Source organism: Schistocerca serialis, chromosome 3 (genome assembly GCF_023864345.2).
Source record: "Schistocerca serialis cubense isolate TAMUIC-IGC-003099 chromosome 3, iqSchSeri2.2, whole genome shotgun sequence".
In the NCBI taxonomy this organism is placed as follows: Eukaryota; Metazoa; Arthropoda; class Insecta; order Orthoptera; family Acrididae; genus Schistocerca; species Schistocerca serialis.
The window spans coordinates 841,759,681-841,787,082 of NC_064640.1; the positions used below are offsets into that span (position 1 = coordinate 841,759,681).

The following is a 27,402-nucleotide window of genomic DNA, read 5'->3' on the forward strand; positions in this document are numbered from 1 at the left end:
GGGGTGTTGGTCATAATGAAAAATCAATCTCATAAGGATGCTTACAGAAAGTCATTTTTCTTGCACACTACTAAGGAAAGGAGGTGAGGAGAATGGGATGGTAGTTAGTGTTACATCAAGTGTTCACCACCACACTAACATGTATTACACAGTATATGTAGATTTATATGGCAAAATTGTTTTCAGTAAAGTTAAAAAAAAGTGCATAAAAATGAAAAATTATAATGTATACTGTGCATATAATACATTTAAGAATAGCCCATGGTGATTTTTAATTATTAGAAGAAAAAAAACAACTTTGAAGTAATCTGATGGAATCTCTGTGGCAATATCAGGTCAAAATAACTAAACAGATAAAAATATGTGTTTTCACCATATGAGTGGTTTCATTCAAACCAATTAGCACTTAAATTTGTATGTGGCAGTCAAGTTCAGATCACACAAAGCTATAAAGTGGACAATGGTAAAACAAACTGCCATAGACTGCTTGAGCAAATTATTACTTCTTGCAAAAGACACATTGCATGAGTACACTATGCATACCTAAAAATACGTTAGGGATACCCAGGCAGTGTCTAAGTACAGCTTTTACAGTATGATGCCAAATTCTTGTATTTCTATCATTTGCATTGTGATGATGCAATCTCAGTGAAGACTTGAAGCAAGAACAATTTGACAACATATGACACACCAGTAAATTACATGATAAACATTCTTCTCCAGTGATTTACATTTAATTTCTTCTCAATTGTAACTGTGTGTAGTGTGCATAACACTTAATGAAAGAATTCAAATCTTCCAATGCATCAATTCAGCTGCCACAAGAAACTGACTATATCATTCTTCAATGATGCATTCTAATAAAAAGGATAGTACAAGAGGCTGGCAAGGTGGCACCAATAGCTTTAAATTTAAGAAATATGTGTGTACTAATCTGTTTGTAATTACATAATGTAGCAGTGTATCTAACTATTAGCAATGTCTTTAAATTTTACAGTCTATCAAAAAAAGAGAAAATGAGGGTATGGATGCTAACATATTATTTTTACCCTGTGTTAAGACTTTTGCTCCCAGTTGCCTACCACTGTAGATGACTTGTAGAGGTGAGATTTTGAGAGAGTCTGTTTCACAGTGTGTTCCAGCTACACTTCACACCAACAAAGAAAGTTGTGCATGGGCTTACTAGTGTGTTAAGAATTCCAGAAAATCTTGGCACTATTGCTAATTGATCTAGGGGTAATAACGGTTGAATATTACATGCTGCAAGCTGTTTCAACATGAATCCTATCACACCCAATGAAAACTTTCGAACTGAAAGAATGAGGAAAACTGTATCACTAACAGTATATACTGTTTTCTTCGTATGTTTTTACAGCTCTTTATAATTGAATTGTGAACTGTTATGATACATCAAAGGAAAGAAATCAGATGATACTGTTTTTCTAACAGAAATAAAATCATATTTGATTCCATGATAATGAATGCTGAAAGACAGATAAAGATAATGATTTTTATGGCTGCAAAGTCACAAACATCCTGAAAGTATCAACAAACATTAAATAAGTGACTGTAACTGCTCGAGGGTTGGAAATAATCATATGTCTGCTCCTAGTGACATGATTTAGGATATCTTTGAAACATATTATACCAAATAGAGCTAACTATGAAAATTAGCAGAGTAATCCAAAACTTGAAAAGTGGGCTTTCTTCAATAACATGTAGATATGACAGTTATAATTGGACTATTCTGCTTACACTTGTGATAAAAAGTGTATAGGATGAAATCCAAATTTTAATTAACTACAAATTCCTGAAAAAAAGCAGATATATGTCAAATAAAATTACATATTGCAATTTTTATTTCTATGCTGTAGGAGGTAAGTCATCATTGATTATATTTTTGGTAGTGGCAGGTGCTGTGGGAAAGGAGGAGGTGGAGGTGAATATATTAAACCAGTTAAGGAAAGGAGCTTTCCTTTGATTTAATTACACATACCTTAAATGCACTAGAGAAACTACTTAAAAATGCAACTAATTGGATGTTTTTCAAGAATATCAATGAGTCATACAGCAAAAGGAGTTTCTTGTCAGTCATAAGTGTATGAATGGAAAAGATCTATAACACTCTAAAATGGCCCCCTTGGTGTTAAAATGTCTTTTGAAGAATTAAATTCTGTATGAGATTTAACTGGACTGAAGAGCACAGGTGCATTCAATGACAAACTGTTATGAGTATCACAGGTGGAATGCTGCTTCTTAATAGCCATCAGGACATCTCACCACAATCTGACTGGGCAATGTTCATTTCACTTCAGTGAAATTCTTGGATATTTGCAACTGCTATTATGGAGAACAAGGGCATTAGGTTTTTCACAGTTAATTAATCCAATGAGGTACACTATGCATACACTGAGAAATTCAAATGTAATCAAATTCAAGATGCATGCTACAAAGTTGAGAAGTCGAACTCTGTTCTCTATAATCAATGACAGAGTAAAAGTTTGCCAGTCAATACATGTGTCAGATAATGTGTGAAACTGTGAACTACCATGTCCTCTGAAGACTGAAGGCTGGTCACCATAAAACAAATCATTGTACCAAAAGCTTAAGTGAAACACAAAGTTAGAATATTTTATAACACATGAGTGTCCATTACAATAACTAGTTTGCAGTGCCGTCATTTGATTTCTGTTACATAGCTTCTAAGCAAAATGACACTGGAATATTACACTTTTTTAAATGTATGAGTGTGAAGATTATACAATAATTATCACTATTTCCTCACCCACTAACTTCTCAAATAAATTTTGGATTGGCATAGAGGGATGGCTGTTGACAGTTGCATGCAAAAATGAACCTTCTGATCATCTTTAAAAATAAAAGTTAGGGACAATAATATTCATATTACTATTAAGCCTTTAAATAAACATAAGAGTTATGAAAACTGTGGGATTTCATCAGAATCCAACACTATTGATGCTAAGGAAACGAACAAGAACTGTAGTAGTTATGGGCCACCCATGACATCAGATAACTAAGATGGCACTGAGAACCAGACCTGCATTAGCTGCCAAAAACAACTAAAGATGAGAACCAAAGTACAGAAATACAGTGACTCTGAATTAGACATACCAGCATAACAGTAAGTTACTGAGGGAGAAACAATGGAACATTATTGATGTAGAGGCATTTTTTATCCTATGATTCATAGCTCCTCATTTTTGAGACTCAACACTGGTGGATTTTATTTTCTGTATTAATTATTTCTGTGCTTACATAAATAAAACATTATAGTTTGACACAGTGTTATATAGCTCAGTGTGTGTGTGAGAGTGCTGAATCAATGTCTATTGTTACACTCTACAGTTATATAAGGGGCAGTCAAATGAAAATGAGACAGATGAAACAAAGTAAGCAAACTGTTTGACATATTATGTAAAGGATAGATTACTACTCACCATAGAGCAGAGATGTTGAGTCACAGATATGCACAACAAAAGGAATGTCAAACAGTTAAGCTTTTGGCTAAAAAGGCCTTCTTCCAAATTAGACAAAACAAACACACACACACACACACACACACACACACACACAGAGAGAGAAGGCCTTTTTGGCCAAAAGCTTACTTGTTTCACAATCTTTTTGTTGTGCCTATCTGCAACTCAACATCTCTGTTATATGGTGAGTAGCAATCTATCCTTTTCGTAATATTGTCATTATTCCATCCTGGATTTTCCATTATTTAAATAAACTGTTTATTATTTTAAAAGTAATCACCATAACTATTAATACATTTATATCACTGTAAGACAAAATGGTCAATAATGTCATCGAAAATTTTTTCCATTACCTCCAGAACCAAGGTTGTACCCAGGCATACATCTCTCATCCTAAGCATATCGACAGGCACCTATGTCTTCCTTCAGGGCTCCAAAAATGTGGAAATCACATGGGAAGTGATCAGGACTGCCAGATGATTGTTAAGGGCTTCCCAGCAAAACTTCTGCAGTGGAGTAGAAACAAACGTGGCAACATGTGGATGAACATTATCATGCAATGCTATCTGTCAACATTCCTGGGTGTTTGGACATGATAGCATGCATCAGTTTTTGCAAAACCCAAGTACCATTGTGCATTAATTGTGGCACCATGCTCCAGAATGTCAATGAGTTGTGGGCCTTTTAGTCAAAGACTGGCATGCCTCTTGTTTCTATTACACTGCAGATGTTCACTGGGAAACTCTTACATGTCTTCCATACAGTCCCAATCACTCCCCATATAATTTAAATATTTTTGGAGTCTTGAAGGAAGACATTTGTGACTGTTGACTTGCTTCAAACAAAGAGGTGCATGCCTGGCTACAATTGTTGTGGCGTAGCAAGACAGCCACGCCACGGAAGTAGCCGAAAGGCACGTGTTTAATTCACGCAGGCAAGAGATAGGTCTGTAACAGGATATGTAATGAATGCTATAAAGAAAAGTACATAGCTTCTGGAATACTTAACTTTAATCCATCCTTGTTGTATACATCGCTCTTGACGATACAAGTGAGACTCTTTAGATACAAGCTATGTAAGGCTAATGGCGCCTTGCTAGGTCGTAGCCATGGACTTAGCTGAAAGCTATTCTAACTATCTGCTCAGCAAAGGAGCGAGGCTTCGTCAGTGTGCATCGCTAGCTACGTCATCCGTACAACTGGGGCGAGTACTAGTCAGTCTCTCGAGACCTGCCTTGTGGTGGCGCTCGGTCTGCGATCCCTGACAGTGGCGACACGCGGGTCCGACATGTACTAATGGACCGCGGCCGATTTAAAGCTACCACCTAGCAAGTGTGGTGTCTGGCGGTGACACCACAACAATCATAGTTGTCTTGGTAACCACAAACATATTTTCCATGGAGGCATTGTCCATCTTGTCTCACAGTGGGATAAATGTGTTAAAAGTTATGACATTCATTTTTGAAATAATATACAGGTTACTTACCTTTCTCCATTTGTCTCATTATCATTTGACTGTCCCTTACATACGCTCATTTCAAAAAAGTTACGTGTTTACTCAAACTGTCTAAAATGTGTTTCCATTAAAGTAAGAAAGAAATGTATACATAAGGTTAGATTCTGTGAGGTGTGATGTTTTCTTCAGAGGACATTATTTTTCATGGGAGGTGACCAACACAGTCTTTGTGGTACAAATTTTATCTTAAATATGCATGAAAAAATGTTCAGTTGAATATGAAGGATTTCACAATAACAGCAAAGGTTACAACTTCAGCTGTTGCTTAGGTAATATTTACCTATAACAGAATTATAAACTGGAGTATTTTAGGTAGCTCCAGCAGCAATGGCTACTTAATAGTCATGGTATTAATAGTGTGTTAAGTATTCAATGTCAAATTTCTCACTAAGCAGTCTCACTACTGAGCACCCTTACATCAGCTGGAATGCCACCAAACATTGTAGTTATATTTGCTAGAGAAATTAATTTCTAAGATGTAGTCATCTGCACCAAATGTCATCTCGTTAAAAATTATGACATGTTTGTCTTCACAATGAACAGCATTAGGATAAATGAAGTATGACTGTAAAATTCTCTGTATGGTGACTATCTGAAGCAAAAGAGTTTTCTTTCTATATCTTCCATTCTACATTGTAGTAAGGTGCATTACACACATGTAAAGATACTAAAAGGCAAGAAATAGGTCCACATACATGAAGTTATATGGTTCATCATCATCATCATCAAGACTGATTATGCCTTTCAGCATTCAGTCTGGAGCATAGTCCCCCTTATAAAATTCCTCCATGATCCCCTATTCAGTGCTAACATTGGTGCCTCTTCTGATGTTAAGCCTATCACTTCAAAATCATTCTTAACTGAATCCAGGTACCTTCTCCTTGGTCTACCCCGACTCCTCCTACCCTCTACTGCTGAACCCATGAGTCTCTTGGGTAACCTTGCTTCTCCCATGCGTGTAACATGACCCCACCATCTAAGCCTGTTCGCCCTGACAGCTACATCTATAGAGTTCATTCCCAGTTTTTCTTTGATTTCCTCATTGTGGACACACTCCTGCCATTGTTCCCATCTACTAGTACCTGCATTCATCCTAGCTACTTTCATATCTGTAACCTCAACCTTATTGATAAGGTAACCTGAATCCACCCAGCTTTTGCTCCCATACAACAAAGTTGGTCGAAAGATTGAATGGTGCACAGACAACTTAGTCTTGGTACTGACTTCCTTCCTGCAGAAGGGAGTGGATCGTAGCTGAGTGCTCACTGCATTAGCTTCGCTACACCTCGCTTCCAGTTCTTTCACTATGTTGCCATCCTGTGAGAATATGCATCCTAAGTACTTGAAAAAGTCCACCTGTCCTATGGTTATGTTGCTCAAATAACTCTTCAACATATGCATCAGAAGAAAATGCTTAAAACTTTTTATGCAGGAATAAGTTATTATTTTTAAAAATTTGACATCACATACCTCAAAAGTCCACATTGCTGTGACTTACATTTAGTTGCTAATGAAGCGGAGAGAGAAGAGAGACAGCATGTGTGTGTATGTGTGTATGTGTGTGTGTGTGTGTGTGTGTGTGTGTGTGTGTGTGAGAGAGAGAGAGAGAGAGAGAGAGAGAATGAGGATCACCTGAAGGGATAACAATTTTGACTGATTCCCAACTGACTACTTTCGGCAAATGAGCCACACAGGTGAATATATTTAAATTAGCTGAATATAACTATAATTCTGCTTTCTTTAGGCATGCACTTCCCACTGTTACAAAGAGTAGGGTACTTTAAATGAATATTGACATACAGAAGAAAAATATCAAATGCGTGCACTGGGAATAGTGAGACAGAATTCATACAATTCGTAATTTGCAGTATATTGTGCAAGAAATGAACGATTTACTAGCAATATATTTCTGCAGCACTAAGGTGGCCTCGAATACTTCTTTGAATTTTAAAATATCTTTGGAGTAATGCAAGTTTTATGAAAATAAAAGTTAGGTACTTTTTATATTGATAGGTTGTAGCAATGGCCACCTGCTCAGTTTGCTAAATTTTCTATGCTTGTCAAAGAGAACTGAAGGGAAAACCCTTATTAAAATCCCTTGTATTGCACAAAGTTCAGCTAACCACACAGTATTTATTATTTGCAACCATACATGAGGGCAACTGTTCACTTTATTGATATTTGATACAAGTGGTTGTACAGCTTTCAACAGCTCTTGCCACAATTTAATGCAGTTTCCATATTTCTTTCACAGCAACTTACATATACTGCCTGTGGTGTCACAAAAACCCTGCATCCTTCAATACTTTGTCAAAGGAAAAACATTTTGCTTGCATATTTCAACTATTTCCATCCACTTAACTATGACTTCACAACACATTTTGACTGATTAATTTTCAAATGAGCCATAACTATTTTGGTTCCATAGTACAACTGCTCTATATCTTTCTGCTTTTACTGGTCATTAGATAAATATATATGGATTTTATATAACCCAGTCTCCAAATAATATTTAATTACAAATAGTTTTCTGTCAAACTGCTGCACATAAACATAGCACTTCTTCTAGTGCATGTATCAAAACTGTACCATTGTTTTAAGATTTAGCAAATGCATAACAGAATACTAAAAGATAAAGTAGTTCTCAGCACAAATGACTTCATACAATGACTGACATTTCTCATGTAGTAAATTTCTGCCCAATGTTCCCACAAGGATATCAAGAAAATTTCATTCCTACATCATTTACTTGATATGTAATGTTGTTTTCCTGCACCTAGCCTATCATATCCATTTAGGTGCAGGTTTTTGAGTGCTACTCATTTGAAAGTTATACAACTTTTACTTTCTCTTTTTCCGTCTTTGTTTCTGAAGAAAGATATGTGTTGTGATACGATATGCACCACAATTATAAGAGAGAAATGTACATGTGTGTACTTCCTGGCAAACAACAGTGAAAGTTGACACAAAAAATAACCAATACACATAGATTACAGAAGTTTAAAAATGATCTGACCCTATCAGTTACTTCCCATATTAGTTCATTTACATTAATATAGTCAACTGAGCAATTAATAATGTAACAAATATCTGAAACCAATAAAGTATTACATTTGAGAATTTTACCTGTAATACTACACAGGAGTCTCAGGGTTGGTGCATCTCCTGAATACTGGTTGATCATGCCCTTGTTTGCTGCTTGTGGAACAGGGATTGTCAGGGTAATCGGTTTATGAAACTTTCTCCTTCGAGGTTCCACTGTTACTATTGGTGATACAGCAACCCTATTGCCTAGAAGCTTCGCTGTGAGTTCAGCTGCAATTGGCTGTGCCTATAAATCCAAAAAAATTGACAAATAAATAATGAACAGAATCTTAGATCACCATCCTCTAAAATATTTTGGTTTAAATAGGTGCATATCTAGAATAAACACAAAATGACTCCAGACCTTGGACAATCTACAACACTTGACTAACTGTTAAGGTGCTGAACTTTCATCACAGAGATTATAATTCTGTCAAATCATTCTCATGGATATCCATTGCAAATTACGCTAGATTATTAGATAAACTACTAAAAGATAAATAAGCATTTTACTAACAAAATTTTCATCTTTTTCACACAATTTGCTGACTACAAATTGTTTACTTTTTTCCTACAACATCTCACTTTTTTTCAAAATATGCTTATGGCCAAAACATTATGACCACTACCCACTGCAAGGTTGAATGCCTCCTGATGGTGTTGTGGGTACGTGATGCAGTAAGAAAAGAATGTAAGCAGAAGAGAGATTAAAAGGCTGTAATGATAGTGAAGATATAGGTCGCAAATAATGGAATCCACTGACATAAGCTGGTTTGACAAATGGCACGTTGTCATGGCCCTGCAGCTGGAAATGAAGCTGGTCACCTCTTTGTTTACTTCTGTCATGAGCACCTATGGAAAGTAGTTGAAGGATGGTGTATGGTATTAGACAACCATGTCTCATCACAAAACATAGAGGTCAGAGGATCCCCCACTGTGTAATGCGGGATAGGCGTTGATCTGTGGCGGATCTGATTACAGATCTAGTGGAGGCACAAGTGTTTCAGAGCACACCATTCAAACGCCATTGTTGAGCACGGAGCTCCATATCACATGATCTTACGTGTTCCTGTGTGGACCAAATGACATCATCAGTTATGTTTGCAGTGGGAACAGCATCACTGAGTTTTCACCATGGATTAATAGAAATGTGTTGTCTGTTAAATGAATAGCATTTCTTGTTTGACCAGGTCAATGGTTGGGTCCATACACACCACTGTCCAGATGAATGGCTGCATGAAACATGCACTGTGGCACAGATGCAGGCCAGTGAGGGCAGAATTATGCAGTAGGGTGCATTGAATTGGACCTCCATGGGATCTGTGGTGGTAATCGAAGGCATTATGATAGCAATGAACTATGTGAACATTATTGTGGACCACTTGCATCTCTTTATGCCTGAAGTCTTCCCCTAGGGAAATGACACGTTCCAGCTGGACAGCTGTCTGTGTTGCAACACCAGAATCGTGCTACAGTGGTTTGAGGGGCATTACAGTGAACTCACATTGATGTCTTGGCCAGCAAATGTGTCTGATCTGTACCCACTCAAGCACATATGGGTGCCAGCTGCTTGCCCATAAACCACCATCTCAGAATTTGCTTGACTTGTGCATAGACATATGATGCCATATACTTCTGGAATCCTGCCAAGGACTTGCAGGATCCATTCCAAGCAAAATCTCTGTTGTACTATGTTTGAAAAGTGGAACAACATGCTATTAAACAGGTGGTCATAATGTTTTGGCTCAGCAGTTTATCAATTCGTTGTTGTTAACTGAAGCACACAATTCATTTCTAAATCAAGAAGAAAACTGTAAAAATGTGGAGGAAGTATATACCTGTGAAGGTTTGTACATTTAAGCATATTGTCACTCATCTGGTGTCACCAGAAAGTGTTAAGCAAACTTATGGCAAGTTCTGTCCTTTAACTTATAACCCTTTGCACAAATTAACCATCTTTAATGATCTCCCTATCAATCATGTGTCAACAGTGTGAAGGGAAAAACAGTCTATGTTAAGTATCTTAAAGCAATATAATCTACATTATACTTTTTTGATTTAGTAACTTGATAAATGCTCTGCAATGAAATATAGAAATCTGTTAGTAGTATACCTATCCTAGTGTACAGTTTAAAATTACAATTTCTGCTGTTACATACAAGGATCAGACATGAAATGCAACAAGATTTCAGCTACGGTACATATGTAAGTTTAGAAAAATAACAGAATAACTTAACCTATATATTCATGGTAAAATATTTTTAAAATACTTTAAAACTCCATAAATACACCTAATTCTTTCACAATCAACTACACCATAGACTGTCCATATAAAACTTCTAATTATATGATCCATTACACATAAAAATAAAATTTAGTAATGACTGATCACAACTGCCACATTGAAGCCAAAAAATGGAGCACAGGACTAATTCAGATGGCTCAGTTGTTATTATTGCCAACTTAACACAAAAATTTGTGCATAATTCCCTATTAAACACGCAACTTTACTCTGAAAATTCACTCAAAAGTTGCTGTGATCTTAAAAATCTGAAGTAACTAACAATGCTGGTAAATAAGCAATTGTTATTGCTGTGTTGTTCCTATACAATGGTCATGTGCTGAACAATGCATTCCTTTATCAATTATGTGATTTTATATAATGAAATGAGACTTTCTGTTAAAACAGAAATATTAGTAACTGTCAATGCTACAAACCAGAATTCTGTACTGTTAGTTTATTGTTATTCAATGGCCGTATACTGCACAATGCATTAACTGGTCAATTGTGAGATAATGCAAACTGAACTCAAGTTTTTAAATTGCAGCCTCAATCTGTTTTAGTTTTTTATTCTAGTAAATTGTGCTAAATAGCATCATTCTTTGCATGTTCTTTCCATTTCCTAAACAAAATTACAGTGGTTTATTGTCACTGAAAAACTGTGTAAGAAAAATGCAAAGTACTTAAAGTGGAAAATAGTTAAAATTTTGCTGATTTAGATTCCACAAAATATGTGCTCCAACTTCTAAAAATGCTGTCTTGATGTTAAATGGTTTTTATCAAGATTTAAGTTACATTTATGCTTGAAGTCACTGACACACCACCAGTAGATTTATTAATGAATTTCAGGTGAGAACTCTAGGCTAGCCTGGACTCCCAGAAGCAAATTTATCTGTAATGAATGATATGAAACTGATTAAGTTTTACCAGAGTTAATGAGATAATATTTATGATGGTTAGTTCCATGTATGCAGACCATGTAGTCACCAAGCAAGGCAACACATAGGGGAAAGAAGAATGAAGGCCATGATGTTTTGGTTCTAAACAAGAAACTTTACAAAATAGCAAAACTAGACCTCACTTATGCTCTACATCCCTTTGATTTTGTTTCCACTAATATTCCATTTCATTCTATTCATTTGCTGTATGAAATATAATACTTCTAATGTTTTAATAACTGGGAAAGTTTAAATCAGCTGTAGAATATACCCCAAACTCAGATGCACATTTTAGAAACCAGTGTATAGTACTGCAAAGACCCAACCAGAAGGAAACAGAATACTGCCTGTGGTATAAATGATAATGCTGTAACTTATTTTTAAGTAAAGTGATGAAGCACAATTTGACTGGTTGTTCATCTGCATAATGAGCTTTTTGGCAAAATATTATAAAAAGGTTAGATTGCTATCCACCATAAAGACGACACATTGAGTTGCAGGCAGGCACAATGAAAAGAGTGTTACACATTGAGCTTTCAACCAAAGCCTTCTTCAAAAAAGGAAAACTCACACATATTCATGCAAACAGGAACCCCACATGCACACATGACTGCTATGCCTGGCTACTGGGGCATGAAGTGTTCTGCTTGGTGATTGTGTGTGCATTTTCTTTTCTCAAGAATGCTTCGGCCAAAAGGTCAATGTGTAACAATCTTTTCATTGTGCCTGTCCACATCCCAATATGTCATTTTTACAGTGAGTAGAATTCTATCCTTTTCCTAATATTGTTGATATTCCAACCTGGACTTTCCATTGTTTGATTTTGTTTGTGACAAAATACTCATTTGTCAATGGCACGCAATGCATAATTTTGGTTTGAAACTGTAAATTACTGTAACCAATAGTATTTATTGTTCTTTCCACTTGATATTTTGGAGGATTATACTTCGAGCATGAGATTGGTTTATTACAGTTAAAACAGGCATAGTTACTGCCAGACAGTACCACAAAGGTTCTGCCTATATACAATTGTAATCCATCTGCCTCGTGATGGAGGTATAATCCTCTGATATACATAGTAGCAAGACCAATAAATGTGACTACTTCCAGTAAGTTATATTTTTAAATTGATATTCATAATAGTCACTGTCACATCTGACCTAAAATGTTCACATTGAAAGAGATTTCATTTGCAGCACATTTACTGATGATTAGACCCAAGAGGCAGTTACCAAAAGTGTGGAAATCATTAACATGAATGAAATAGCATGTAAATGTTGAGAAAATGAATGTGGGATGAAGTTATAAAAGCAATATCTTTAAACTGAAATATGTATAGTCAAATGTGATGTATAATAGGTGAGAAAGTGGTAGATTAATTAGTTGTCATTTATGTTATAATACTTCTCATAAATGCTCTGTACCTGAAGTTTTATGGGGATTTTCAACATTAAACATCATGTTTCCTCATCTGAAAATGTATTGATCCTAGAACATTCCCAGCGATGTCATTCCATCACACATTGTTAGTCATTCTTCCCAATTCATTTTACAGTGTTTTCTTGTTAGTTAGTTTTATTTATAGACTTAGGACTCAGAAAATTAAGCCAACCATCAATATCATCCAGTTACTTCATATGAATTATTACGTGTTACCTAACTAAACTGTGATCAGTTTGACTGTTTTTCTTCATCTACTAGTGAAGTACAACCACTTTCTGGCTGCTTTATTGAGATCTCTTGATTGCTATCCATTCAGTTTATTTTAGGGGTGATATTGTACAATATCTCAGAATATGTATGTAATAGAAAATATATGTGAAACAGACATTTAGTACTTTCACTAATAAAGTTTTATTACTACATAGGATTTTCGCTTATTTCTGATCCTGTGAAGCAGTTCCTTTGTATGAACTTGCAAACAAGACATAAAAGAATGGGAATATCTCTCTTGACAGAAGTTTTATCCTTGTCTTTCTTTATTGTATTATTCCATATTCCTAGATATCCAGGAAGCATTTGACACTGTGCCACACTGTGGACTGTTAAAGAAGGTACAAGCATACAGAATAGGTTCCCAGATATGTTAGTGGCTCAAAAATTTCTTAATTATTAGAACCCAGTATGTCTTTCTTAATGGCAAGTGTTTATAAGAGACTAGTTTATCATCAGGAGTGCTCCAGAGAAGTGTGATAGGATTAGTCTTATTCCATATACAGGATGCCCAAGGAGGAATAGTCAGTATTCAGTGCTATGACAAGAATAATCATTCAAAGCAAAAAGGTCTAGTAAGTGTGGGCTCTAAAATGTACAACTTAAGAGCTATGACCATTTATTCACCATTGATACTGTGAAACAAATCTCTTCTGCTGCAAGCTCTTTGCTTTCCATATTTTGGGAGGAGCTAATATGGACCAAAACTAGAAAAACATTTGTATAGTGAATATGGGCTCTAAAATGCATGTGTTAAGTGTTATGAGCACTTTTTTCAGTAGATAAGATGTGTTTCACAGTAGCGAAGATGAACAATTGCTCATAGCACTTAAGGTATGCATTTTAGAACCCATGTTTACTGGACATTTTTTCTTGTTTTGGTTCTCCTCTCAAAATAAAGAAAGCAAAGGGCTTTCAGCACAAGGGATTTGTTTCAAAGTATCGAAGATGAAGAAGTACTCATAGCTCTTAAGGTACTGGTAAGCATTTTAGAGCCATTTTTGCTTGAATCATCATTCCTTTCATATCCCTGAATGTTGACCACTGCTCCTAGGACATCCTATACACATAAATGATCTGAAGGATGGGGCGAGCAGGAATCTGCAGCTGTTTACTGGTGATGCTGTGGTGTATGGTAAGGTGTCATCATCGCGTGACTGTAGCAGGATACAAGATGACTTAAACAGGATTTCTAGTTGTTGGCAGTGTGATATAAATGTAAATAAATTTAAATGAATGAAGATGAGTTCTTGAGAGTATGGAAACCCCACCAGGTTGGATTAAAGAAGACATTGAAGCAATTCAGAGGAGGGCTGCTAGATTTGTTACTTATACGTTTGGTCGACATGTAATATTATGGAGATGCTTCATGAACTCAAGTGAGAATCCCTGGAGGGAAGATGACATTCTTTTCATGAAACATTACCGAGAAAATTTAGAGAACTGGCATGTCACGTTGACTACAGAATGATTCTATGGCCGCCAACGTACATTTTGTGTAAGGACCATGAAGATAAGATAAGAAAAATTGGGGCTCATATTGAGGCATATAGACAGACATTGTTCCCTCCCTCTATTGGCAAGTGGAACAGGAAAGAAAATGACTAGTAATAGTGCAAGGTACCCTTCACCATGCACCATATGGTGGTTTGCTGAGTATGTATGTAGATGTGGATTTGCAGCTATTTTTATAAACTGATACTAGTAGATATCGAAAATTGGTCAGTTAGCTTTATGAACACAGTCCATTTATGTTGTTTCACAAAAAATAATTGTACTCTCATTCTCAATGTGCCAATGAAGCAGTCCATTTGAGATGGAAACACCTGGTCACATCTAAATTTGTCTTCAGCTTTACTGAAAGGTCAAGATTTGTTTTCTGTTTCTCTCCTAATATAATCCAATTTCTCCATATTTTCCATATAACCATTATGTAAAAAGTAGCTATGGAAATTAAGGAAGAAGAAGATGTAGACAATGAACAATGATGCAGACAATGAACTGTCATGATATGATTTTAGTACTCTGTATACAATATATGTGAATTTTGTGCCTGTTATTAACACATAGGTTTCATAATACAAGGCAAACAAGCCTCTTTTGAACTACTAATTGCAAATAATACCTTCACTTAATACTATTTGAAAGACAGTTTCTCACATTCCTTCACTAACAATCTACATTCGGTTTTCCAATATCCGTTTTTAATAGCATGTGTAGCAAAAGCAACAAAATCATTTCAACAAAGAATACCTATTGCTAACCACCACACCATGGAATTAAAACTACAAAAATTATTTCTCACCAGCACAAATTGTCAAATGCCATAAGAGATCTTATCATCCTGCTTGCATCAACACACCAAGATCAATACTGAAAATCACAAACAGTTCTCCTGTAAATCGGGTAAAAAAACTAATTCAGATGCACTAGTCCTAAACTGGGGCTTCATACAGGCATCAATGACATATTAGAACATAAAACAATATTCTGTCTACTTTCAAATATAAAGATTTCCTCTAGGCATCAAAAGAACAGACTGATTTTAAGCTGGCTAGGGTGGCCGAGTGGTTCTAGGCGCTACAATCTGGAAACGTGCGACCGCTACGGTCGCAGGTTTGAATTCTGCCTCAGGCATGGGTGTTTGTGATGTCCTTAGGTTAGTTAGGTTTAAGTAGTTCTAAGTTTTAGGGGACTGATGACCTCAGAAGTTAAGTCCCATAGTGCTCAGAGTCATTTGAACTATTTGAACTGATTTTAAGGTAATTCTCAAGTAATTCTGCAGACAACTTTACTACAGAATTTTGTCTTATTTTTCAGAACTGTTAAGTGATACCCATTGAATACGGTATTCAGAAATTTTATAATTAGTACATTTCATTTGATTTGAAGACTGTATATCATGGAGAATATACTGAAGCCTACAAAAATGATATTTTTGAACATCAACCAAATGTTTTCAAGTCTAGCATCTAAAATTTTTAGGAATACAAAGAATTCACCAGAAACAGATTTATGGTGACATAACCTATCAACCTACTACTTTCTTTCTGATTGTGTTTATTTAGTTTCTTGTACCGGGACCACATTAATGGTGGTTCCATTCAGAGTCAACACACATGAATGCCAAAGCCAAGAATTAAAATTTGTGAAGCAACTAATCGTATATCCAATTTTTGTAATTAGAAGGGACAACATTGCATTATGTGAAGATAAAGGAGATAATAGTTTATCTGTCTGATTATATATAGTAGGAAGTAGCTGACAGAAAGATCTGACTGAATATTATCAAAGTCTACATTTGGAAATATTGACATCTCTAAATTGATCCCATTATCAATGTACGTAATTACCTCAACAGGGCCCACAAAGTTGTTTAACCTGAACAAAAGAAACTATAACTGAAACAAATGTGAAGATTGCACAAAGCAAAAAATTGACAGGAACAGAAGAAGATATGAATGATGACAGATGTATTTTAGAAAAGAAGTAACACAGAACTCTTTAATATATGAGAAAAAGAGTACCAAAACAATATTCTGCACTTTAATAAATTATCAGTGAAGATTATTATTATTAAAGGGAAAGACTGCACTGTTATATAAATGTGATTAATGGTAATATAGCTTCAAACTCAAAGTATTGTGTCACACAACACTGATGAAGTGATAAAAAAATGATGCAGCAGGGATCAAAACAGTTTTTCAACATAAAAGTATGCTTTATATTATTTTATTTGATTATTTTGAACCTTTCAAAGGAGAAAGAATGCTGTTTCTGTGGGTATTAGAGAGAGTGGGTAACACAAACATGACAGTTTAAATGTCTGTTCTTAAAGAAGAGTGGTAATAACTAAAGAATTATTATGACCCAGAGATTCTGTAAATATGACAATATAGTCTTCAAAGGAAGAAGTGAAAGGTTCAACTGAAGAAGTAAAAGGTCTGACTGTGTTCATCAGACAGATTACTAGTGAATAGTGTCCTTTTTTTTAATTCTTTGGAAAGGGACATGGGTATCCTGCAGTTAGTGATAAGTTTAATAAATATTCTGATTTATTAACTAAATTTTGTGATTCATTAATTGATAAATGTGTGCCATATAGAACAGCACTGTCAAACAGGGCTTGGATACAGAACATTTTTACTTAGAAAGAATCTCACAGTTTTCTTCTCTTTCTTTCTCTCTTTTAGTAACTGTTCTGGTGTGTTAACTAAATTTCATGTTTCAGTAATAGATACATGTATGCCAATGGAACAGAATTGTTAAACAGGGTTTGGATACACAATACTTTTACTTAGAAAGAAACTCACAGTTTTCCTCTCTCTCTTTCTCTCTTTTAATAGCTGTTCTTTTGTATTAACTAAATTTTGCATTTCAGTAATAGATATATGTATGTTATCTGGAACAGTACTGTTAAACAGATCTTGGATACAGAATACTTATACTTAGGAAGAAACTCACACTTTTAATCATAATGAAATGAGAAACTGTTGTGAAGTAATATGTTGGAATAAACTGATTTTCTGTGAATGAACGAAGCTAACAATGTATCTGAAAGCATTACAAACTCCTAATACAGCAAAATCAATTCATCAGTGGTATGAAAACAATTAAGTGAAATGTCAGGAGGAGAATTGCTCTTTACAAATCTGTAATTAACAGATTAATAGACACCACAGAAAGTTGAACAATGACAAAAACCTAAAAGAAGAGAAACAAGAATCTCTGCCTGGAAATTACTTGTGTTTCTAATCGTTCTTTATGTTTGCAGTACATGGATATGTACAACATGTTATATAGTTCAAATAAAACATAAAACATAAAATGTTCCATATATCATTGGCTGACAAAAATAATGATTCTGCAAGCAGGAAAATCTATAAATCAGGGTACCTTTGTCATGCAATTAAATCAAAGGTTACCCATATTTTTTGGCAAATAGTCACTATAATAAGAATAACTTTGCAAGATAATCATCTAAGGATAAATAACAGAGAAGAGATAAGGGACTTGATGAGTTTACCATATGAGGAGAATCATCAGTATGCAGTTATGTCAATCACCCATAAGCAGTTCAAACACTCATTCAGGAAAAGTGAGGATCATTGTCTCATTTCCTTATTTAAATTGAGCCATTTCTAAAGTTAAAACAGAATACCTGAGAAACATTACCATGACATATGATGACAATTATGAGATTTTGATGATGATGATGATGTACATGTAAATACAATAAATGTTTGAATCAAAGAATGTAACTGATAAGTAAAATATCAGTGAATACACATGAATTCCTATTTGTTTTCATACTCACAGATATTGATAATGAGATGTGACTATAATGATTCAACTAGTTGCAGATGTTGTCTAGTATGCAGTACAAACAGAAAAAAATAGTAAGTGCTACCTCCCAATAGCAGCAAAAAAGTGAAAATGTATTGTAAATAGCCAATAAGCATTATAATCTGATTTGTGTATTACATATATGACATGTAGAAAAATATAAGAAGATATATAACTTATTTGTGCACCAGAATAGTGTACTATACAATTCAACTGATTGAAATTACAGAGCAGTTATTGGAAGTGGCAGCATATAAAAACAAAGAATGAATCTTCACGTCTCATGTAAAGTGCATAAAACAGTCATGGATTGTTAAACTTCAGTGTTAATCTACACAAAGGAAAACTCAATAATGATGTGAAGAGATGTTAAATGAAATGTCATGATTCTTCTTATGTAAGTGTCTTGTTAGAAGCAAGAGACATTATTTTGTGATCACTTGTATGGTAATCAGAGGAAGTAAAAATACACATTTGAAACAAACTGGTCAGTAAGGATATAACACAGCACAATTGTGTACACAATGAATAGAATGCGACTTAATGTGGTTTATGAAAATTAAATTCTGCTCAATCAGGGGACAAAATGCATATCCAAAAGTATGAGAGAAAACAAATCTCATTTAACACAGGTAACAGTCATGGAAATTTTGTAGCATATAGATACCATGGTAATATTTCCATCTAGTTTATACATCTACTGAGCAGTGTTGAGATATTTAAAATGATCAAATATTGCCATACTGACAACTTTCCTCAGTTTTTCGTGTCTGTCTTTTTTTCCCCTGACTTAAAAAATTAAAGCTGTTGTCAGTCTGAAGGTTTGTTGGAAGAGGTGTCATATCATTTCCATCCTCCTACTTTGTAACTGACTTACTCAGTCAATTATAGGTGGTCTACAGTTTGATGTGAAGTCTGAACAATGGTCCAACTTGACAGTTTTCACATACACAGATACTGACTGAGGTGAAACAACTATTCGGTGATTAAACCCCAGTCTTTGGATTTGTAATCTCACAATTACCCACTTAGCTATAACATCACACTTTCAGTATAGGCATTGAAATGTAATCCTTTGGACTTACCAAATCCAATGAAAACCAACATATATGTGTAAAGAGACTGTTTTAGTGGCAACAGAATATTCATGTAGCAGTGGTGTGTTGATAAAGGTGAGCCTTTATAAGAACAATACATCAGCAGCTAAACACAGCAGACAAGGAAAAGAATAAATAAAAAATGCAAGCAATTAATCAGTACACCAATTGTATTCTGATAAGAGTATACTGAAATATCTGTATTAATACACTGTTTGGATGCACAGAATTATGCACTGAAAGAATATCTAGCTACCACCTAATGAAAATTTTGTATGACCTACAAATTTAATTAAACATACAGAGATTACTTGGGTATTCTGTATAAGCATTTATGTAAGAAAACTGATGTTCTTAAAATGTTATAAAGGCATTAATAACACTCCAGATACCACACTTAAACATCAGCAGTGATTCAGAAAACAAAAGGTAAATATTTTGAATGGCAGGAAGTATGTAGTTAAACATAGCAACAGATAGGGAAGAAATTAATGACAGAATTCACAATCAAGATAATGATTTCACACTCAAGATAATGATTTCACAGTGTTTATGAGTATAATGGATGAGTAGATTAAAAAAAAAATAAGCATGATGACAGTGAAATATTTTATTATTATGTTTGTTAAACATATGTACAACTTTCGAACTGGAAAAGGGAGGGTGGGGATTCTGCAATGAGAACATTACCACAAGGTCTGATTTATATATTTTTTTATAGTTTTATGTTCATCAAATTTCTATTCAGGTAGGATAACACTGCAGAATCTATATCCTACACAGCTTGATCTTGCAAAGATTGTGAAGAAATGAAAACTCACATTAATTGCCATTAGTCACATATGAGAAACTCATTAAGGCATTTGAAAGAAATAAGTTTGGTCATCAAGTGAGTATTTTGGTAACAGTGTTCTCACTTGTGTATCTGTCAAACACATTATTCTCCTCAGTTTGAAAACTGCAACCACTTTATATCCCATTATACACATATATAATGGGGTTCAGCATGACTTATGTAAGCATTATTAGGCCATAGCTTCTCCTTATCAGACTATGAGGTTTTTAGAGATAGACTATTCTAAATCACAAGCCTATAATACAGATTCATGAATACTGAAAGTTTAAGAAAACTGGAAACTGCTAACAATTAAAAAATATAAACTGTCAGCATTCAGCTGACAGCAAAATCATTACAGACTCATCATTTATTAGTATTAGGTAGACATGTAGATAAAAAACTGTTACACATACAGGAAATTAATGAGAAAATGAGTCACTACATACTTTAATCACTTCTTTTGGAAAAAATGACTAAGCAACAATATGCTAAACATAGATGTTGATTACTTTGCATCTGATTGACAGAGAGGTGTTTGTAAGATAACTTCATTAGGAAGGACCAACTGAAGAGTGCTTTTCATCACACTTTCTGTTCTTTTTACTGATGTGATATTGCTTTATTACCTCATCTGTCAGTCACCATAATCTTTTGAGATAACACTTATGGTCAGCATAATAAATGTTATGATTTGTTTTTGTGTACTGTCTTTCTTGAGGAGTATGCTCATTTTATGCACCAGAGTGTGATTAGGGAGAAAAAAATGTGTACAGAAAAATGCTGTAGCTAGTGAAATCATGCAAAGTGAACATTGTGAATCAGTTCAATATTGAACCACTCAGCTATTGGTGCCAGAATCATACTGTAGGCAAAATGCTCAGGTGTGCTTGACTGTCAATAACTTTTCTGTATTGCTTGTGGTATGGATTTTGATGTGACTGATTCATTTACTCAGGGTTATATTGCATAAATACAATTTTTTCTGAATTTTGCAGATTTGAAGGTAGCTGTTGAAGGCTTTCAGAGATATTTGGTTAAGTAGAAATTTACATCAACTTCAGTCTGCAACCAGCAGTAACTGTTCATCAGTCACAACTTGTCTGTATAGTAGATGGTGACAAATTGTTCATATGGCTGCTTTTATCTGAAAATAATTACATGTGACTGGAGAGAAAATGAATTTCATTATTCAAAATAACAATAACATTAACTGAATGAGTTACATATGATGTATATTAGGACACATTCGTAACAGAAGTTTTGCCCAAAGTATATTGTATAATGAACCATAGGAATAATGGAGGAGTGGCTCATGGGGACACTTAAACAGAAGATCAAAATGATAAATGTAAACACAATTTAATTTTCAATATATGCTTGGAAGGCATTGTAATATTGTTTTTACACTTCTGTTGTTTTCAAATGAAATGAGACGTGCTTGTGGCTAGGACCTTCTATCGTGTAGAATGGTCATCTGATGCAAATATCTTTAATTTATGGATGTTTGGCATGCCAATGAGGATGAAATAGTGATGAAAACAACACAAACCCATTCCCCAAGTGGAGAAAATCTGTGATCCAGCCATATACTAAATCTGGGCCACTCGCATAACATTCTGCCATGCAGAACACTCAGCTGTGGATGCACACTGTTGTTTTCAAGAAGTAAATACTTCAGTATATTAAAACAAGAGAAATCTGAATAAAGGGAGTCACACAGAGTTAACTGCTTATGTACACACATAAACAAAATATGGAAATATGTTTAAATATTAAATAGGGAAAATAAAAAATGAAGAATTCACGGAAGTGAGAATTGCAGTTGCCAAGTCAATGCAGAACAAATGGACTCAATGAATATGACTGTTAGCAAATAAAACTAGAAAATTATTTCTATTTTAATAAGCTCTTTGATAGTAGAATATTTTACTACTTTCAGTATTTGCTTCTTAAGAAGTACATAAAAAATACTTCAGGATAGATTCTATATCTGAAAAGATAAGGTGTAACATACTGTTGAACTACTAATATGAAAATACTTCAATAACAATGAATATTTTCAATATCTGTTCTTCAGGCTTTATCCAAGAAGCAGGAATGATAAGATCATGGAGTTTCATTGCAATAAATAATCCAACAAAACTTTTTCTTGCAATTTTTGTGTAAAGGCAGGGCCAATAAAGTAAGTTACAATATTGTGACTCAACTAAAGTCTGTGAAATCTTAAAGATATCACAAAATAGTTGCAATATTGTGAAAAGGATAGACTGATATTCACCTTTAATATGACATGCTGAGTGCAGACAGGCACAATGAAAAGACTGTAACACACTGAGCTTTCTACTGAAGCCTTCTTTAAAAAGAAAATACACACACATTCACACATGCCAGCACATCTCATGCACACATTCTGGCCAGAATGGCCAGAGATATTAGTCATATCTCATCTTTACGATGTGTGTCAACCTACCCTTTTCATGGTATTGTTGATATTCCAACCTGGACTTTCCACTGTTTCAGAAAACAGTTGCTTAATATAGTAACTAGCATAAGAAATTTGCTGAAACTGAACCATGCAAAATACCACAAAAATAGATTTTAGTGATGGTAAAATGTGTGTTTAGGAAAAAAATCTCTGTTTTTTTACCCTGTAGTTGGTTATGTATGATAATTTGATAAAATTTTAGTAACTAATCCATGAAGCTCTACAATAAATGAAGTGATTTTGATGGTTCCGAGCAACATAGGAAGTTAAACTTCGTTATAAAGGAAATCTATAAAACATGAAAATGAAATTTAACATTTTTATTTGACAGTAAAACTGTTTAATTCAGAAAAAAGAGAAAATTTATTTAATTATTATGTGAATGATTAAAAGAATGTTATCTTTTGTCTGTGACTGCAAGTGATGTGGTAATAAGTATGTATTTCCCAGTTTTGTGTGTAATATGAATTGTGCATCAGAAATGTGTAAAAATATTTTGAGGTACTTGCCATGTCCATAAGATAAATTATGAAAGAGAAAGGAAATGCAGGAAAAACAGCACAAAAGCAGGGTTCGAAATAACACTGCAAATTCACAACAGAAACAGCCACCAAAATAAATTACAAGCAAAACTGGTAGTGTGAGTAAAGGTAATATGATGCATCTTTCCCCAGAAAGTACAGTAATAAAAACTGTTTTAATTAGCATGAGTGGCCTCATGGCAGTCAAGGAAAAACATCTGAATGTATAATTTCCCCCAACTGCAAACTGTTCAAACCCTAGTACTTCCTTAATGGACATTATTTTCAATAACCAGCACCTAAATTAGTGTAAGTTGATTGGTACAATGAAAATGCCAGTGACACACTGTTAGACAGTGCATCACAAATACCACTAAGAAGCTGACATTGTATGGTGATATCTCACATAGTGCTCATTGCATGCTGTACTGAATAATAGAAGCTTCTATCATTGCTAACCTGTAGGCCACGCATCCAGTCACTATCCATTTCTCTCTCCGCCCAATAAGATTAGTTAAACTGAAGAAGTCTCAGAAGGATCCACAGTAAACAACAATTTGCCATATTTCGAACCATGCTTCAGTGCATACTAAGGGTCACAATCTACTTTAAATCGAAACCCAACACAAGTAGTTTAACTAATTTTATTGGGCATGTTTCTAATTTCAATACAATTTGAGTATTTTATTGCGAGAGCAGTGCCGCATGTTAGTAATATATTGCTGAACAGTACTATGGGATATAAAACATATGTTTCCATTTGGTCTCAAATGTTTTACAGTTTTAACTACGTTCTAACTCCATATATACATTTGATTAAATTAAGTATTCTATGTGTGACATCAGCACAACATTACAGCAAAGTATAATATTAAATCAGTTAACATATAACTAACATTTGATTGAAATTTGAATTTAATTATCAGAATTATTTTTTAAATTTTCATTATGTTTGTCATCTTTACTCAATGCTTGTTTACAGCTCTATGCACTTGGAACATTAGCAGCAAAATCTATCATTAATAAACATATGTATATAAAAAGAAGGGATTGTACTATGAGTGGAAGAACAAGTTCATCACTTATTCAAAATCCCATATGCCATACTGTAGTGCTTATACAATTTTAGCTATTTTTATTCCCACACTAACTCAAATCATTGTTTATCATTTGCTGTTTCTGGACTAAACAAAGTTTGTTACCAATCTTATAATTTCAATAATATATTTTACTGTCAGTTGTCAAAAAATGCAGCAAATTTGACAGCTGTGGATAATAGTTATTATACAATTTTTGGAACTAACTGGAAAATAAAACTAAATTCAGGAAGTTAGTATTACCCAAGCCAGTGATCAGTGACTGAAAGAACTTTAAGTGCACAGTACAATGCTTGGGAAGAGTTAATCGTGACAAGCTAAGTATGTCAGATAAAGAAATGTGTTTACACTAGTCTGTGCTGAAATGGTCATCATCTGGGTTCCATTAAATGGAATTACTTCGAAAGAACAAAAATTAACATATGTACTTACTGACTACATCCACACACTAAATATCACAGTCACAAATTTATAAAATGCAATTTATGGCCAAATCAGTCAGATAATGGCAAATGAAAGTAACATATGACTTCATTGAAGCAAGAAATGTCTGAAGTTTAAGGATCTGATAGTTCCTCTTTCCTCTCATTTGGGTGAATTTACATACTTTACATTATAATTGTAAATCATAAAATGATGACAACAGCAGAAACAATAAAAACACATCTCTTTAAAAACCATGTCATTCACAAGCAAATATTCTGGAGAACATAGATGATAAGATTCTTTCATCCATTTAAATATCATTACACCTTCTATGGACAATTACAAACTGTTTAATGGTAATTTTAAAGTTTATCATTGCAATAACTAAAGAACAAATTCATGTTTGCAAAACTATATCTGAAATTCATTCTGGAAATACTCCAAGCTGTTGTACAGTGTGGTAAACAGACCTCAAGATTTTCTCAAATTGTGATTGCATTATGCAACTATTTTGGTTGTTGCAATGATATACTTAAATCTACCAGATACACTTCCAACATCAATGAGTCTAACGTCACTTAATATCTTTGTTATTACATTCTGCAACATTTCTCAAACTTTATCCTTGTGTTAATGAAATTACAGAAAGCTGTAAGTAAAAAAGTCTTGTTAAAAATGTCAGAAAATATGTGATTTGAGGTGTCCAATTGTTTCTAAAAGTACCTAGAAAACATGCCTTCAGGAACATAGCAGCCATGTCCATTGAAGGTTAGATCAAATTGTAATCTTATTATTTTACATCATTAAGGAACACACATTGGCATGTAGCATGACTGCAACTGGTTTACTTTCATTTTATTGCTGGAATATCAAGCAAGTTATAAGCTCATAATACATTTGTAATCTGCATGAAACTTGTTTGTTTGTTACAAAATACAGTTTCAGAGCAATGATAAGTTTAGTAGGAAATCATTACCTACGGTGCTTAGCAAAAACTTTTGATAATTTCTGTAACATTTCTGACAGTATAAAATTTGCTTTTTAGTCTTTCAATCTCAGTGAATTTTAGTTGGTGGAACATTAACATTTCTGCATAGAAGTTTTGGTATTGTTTCACAGTTGACATACTGATGTCTCATTCACAGGCCTGAAAATGCTGGGAATAAGGACATAAACTTCAGTGGGAGGTTTAACAATAGGTATAGGTTTTACAGGAACTATTGTTAATGTTATGAAATTTCTTTGGAGAAAAACTAACTTCGCAGAATCTTTAGCACATTGCTGTTACTCATATTAAGATGTGCTCAAAAATAAATCACTTACTGTATAGTGAATGTTTTGAAATGTAGGTTCAATGAAACAATATGATGTAACATTATAAGAAATGGAAAAACCACAACCTTGGCAAATTTGGTTCTATACAAGATTTATTTCAAATAGAATTACTTCTTCATGCTTTCACAAATATAATGTTTTGATACATCAGAAATGTTACAGTTTGCTCATACAGAGCTGATTAAGAATAAAAGATTCATATTAAATACTAATGAAGAATAACTTACTTTTAATTGTACTCTCAGTGGAAGTTCAGCCCTACAAATCTGGGCTACCAGGTAGCAGCCATTAGATATAGCTATTGTTGACTATAACATAGAACTTGTGTTACCAGCATCCATTTGAATCGATAATGGGCAAAACAATAACTGAGTGATAATTAATTTCACATGTGAGCAGCCAGAGATAGTTGTCACGTGTGTGAGGTGTGCTTGCTTGTGCAAATGCATGTGTGTTTCTCTTTTCTGATGAAAGCTTTGACTGAAAGATTAGTGTATAACAGTTGTTTTGTTGTGCCTGTATGGAACTCAACAAGTAATCTTTATGGCAAGTAGCAATCTATCCTATCCATAATTGTATATATGATATGAGATACGCATTGTACCCAAATGAAATAATTACATAAAGAAAATAATTATGTGAGTTGACTATGGAGAGGGGGGAGGGGGGGGAGGGGGGGGGGAGGGAAGAGAAAAGAAAGAGAGAGAGAGGAATGATGCTCTTCATGCTGTGAGACATAAAAAAATTAAAAACCAGTCAAACTGCCACATGCTCCACTGAAGAGACCAGCTGTTGAAGTAATGTGTCTCATGGTATACTCTGCTAAGACAAGAAATTAATTGCTGTTGGTACTAGGACTGGAGAACTTTGAATTAAGGAAATTTGATAAACAAAAGGAGAAGAAAGGTAAAAAACATACAGAAAATACTTATCTAAATCACATGGCAGATGAAAGAATGGAAATGAAGTGCCACAGGAAGATATGGAAGCACAGAAAAATCTATGCCGCATAACATGGTGAACCACAATAATTTACAAAGAATGCAAAATAACACAAAAAATAGAAGAACCAGAGAGATAGAGAGAGATAGTGACAGGGAACAGGAGGAGATGTCAGCCCATGGTAATCACAGGATCACAAAATGTTGTAAGGTCAATCCCATTCTCAAAAGTCAATAAGTCATGGCAAACTTCAGATACTGTTCCATCTCTAACAATGTCGTATGACT

The 27,402-nt window shown here is 34.3% G+C and overlaps 1 protein-coding gene across 1 annotated transcript in view; it reads right to left on the reverse strand.

Annotated features, from left to right (window-relative positions):
* LOC126471256 (ankyrin-3-like) overlaps positions 1 to 27,402 on the reverse strand; it is a 636,759-nt gene that overhangs the window by 94,927 nt on the left and 514,430 nt on the right. Inside the window, exon 23 of the mRNA XM_050099375.1 lies at positions 8,139 to 8,343. Within this exon, the coding sequence (XP_049955332.1) occupies positions 8,139 to 8,343 (205 nt within the window). The remainder of the gene's footprint in view (positions 1 to 8,138; positions 8,344 to 27,402) is intronic.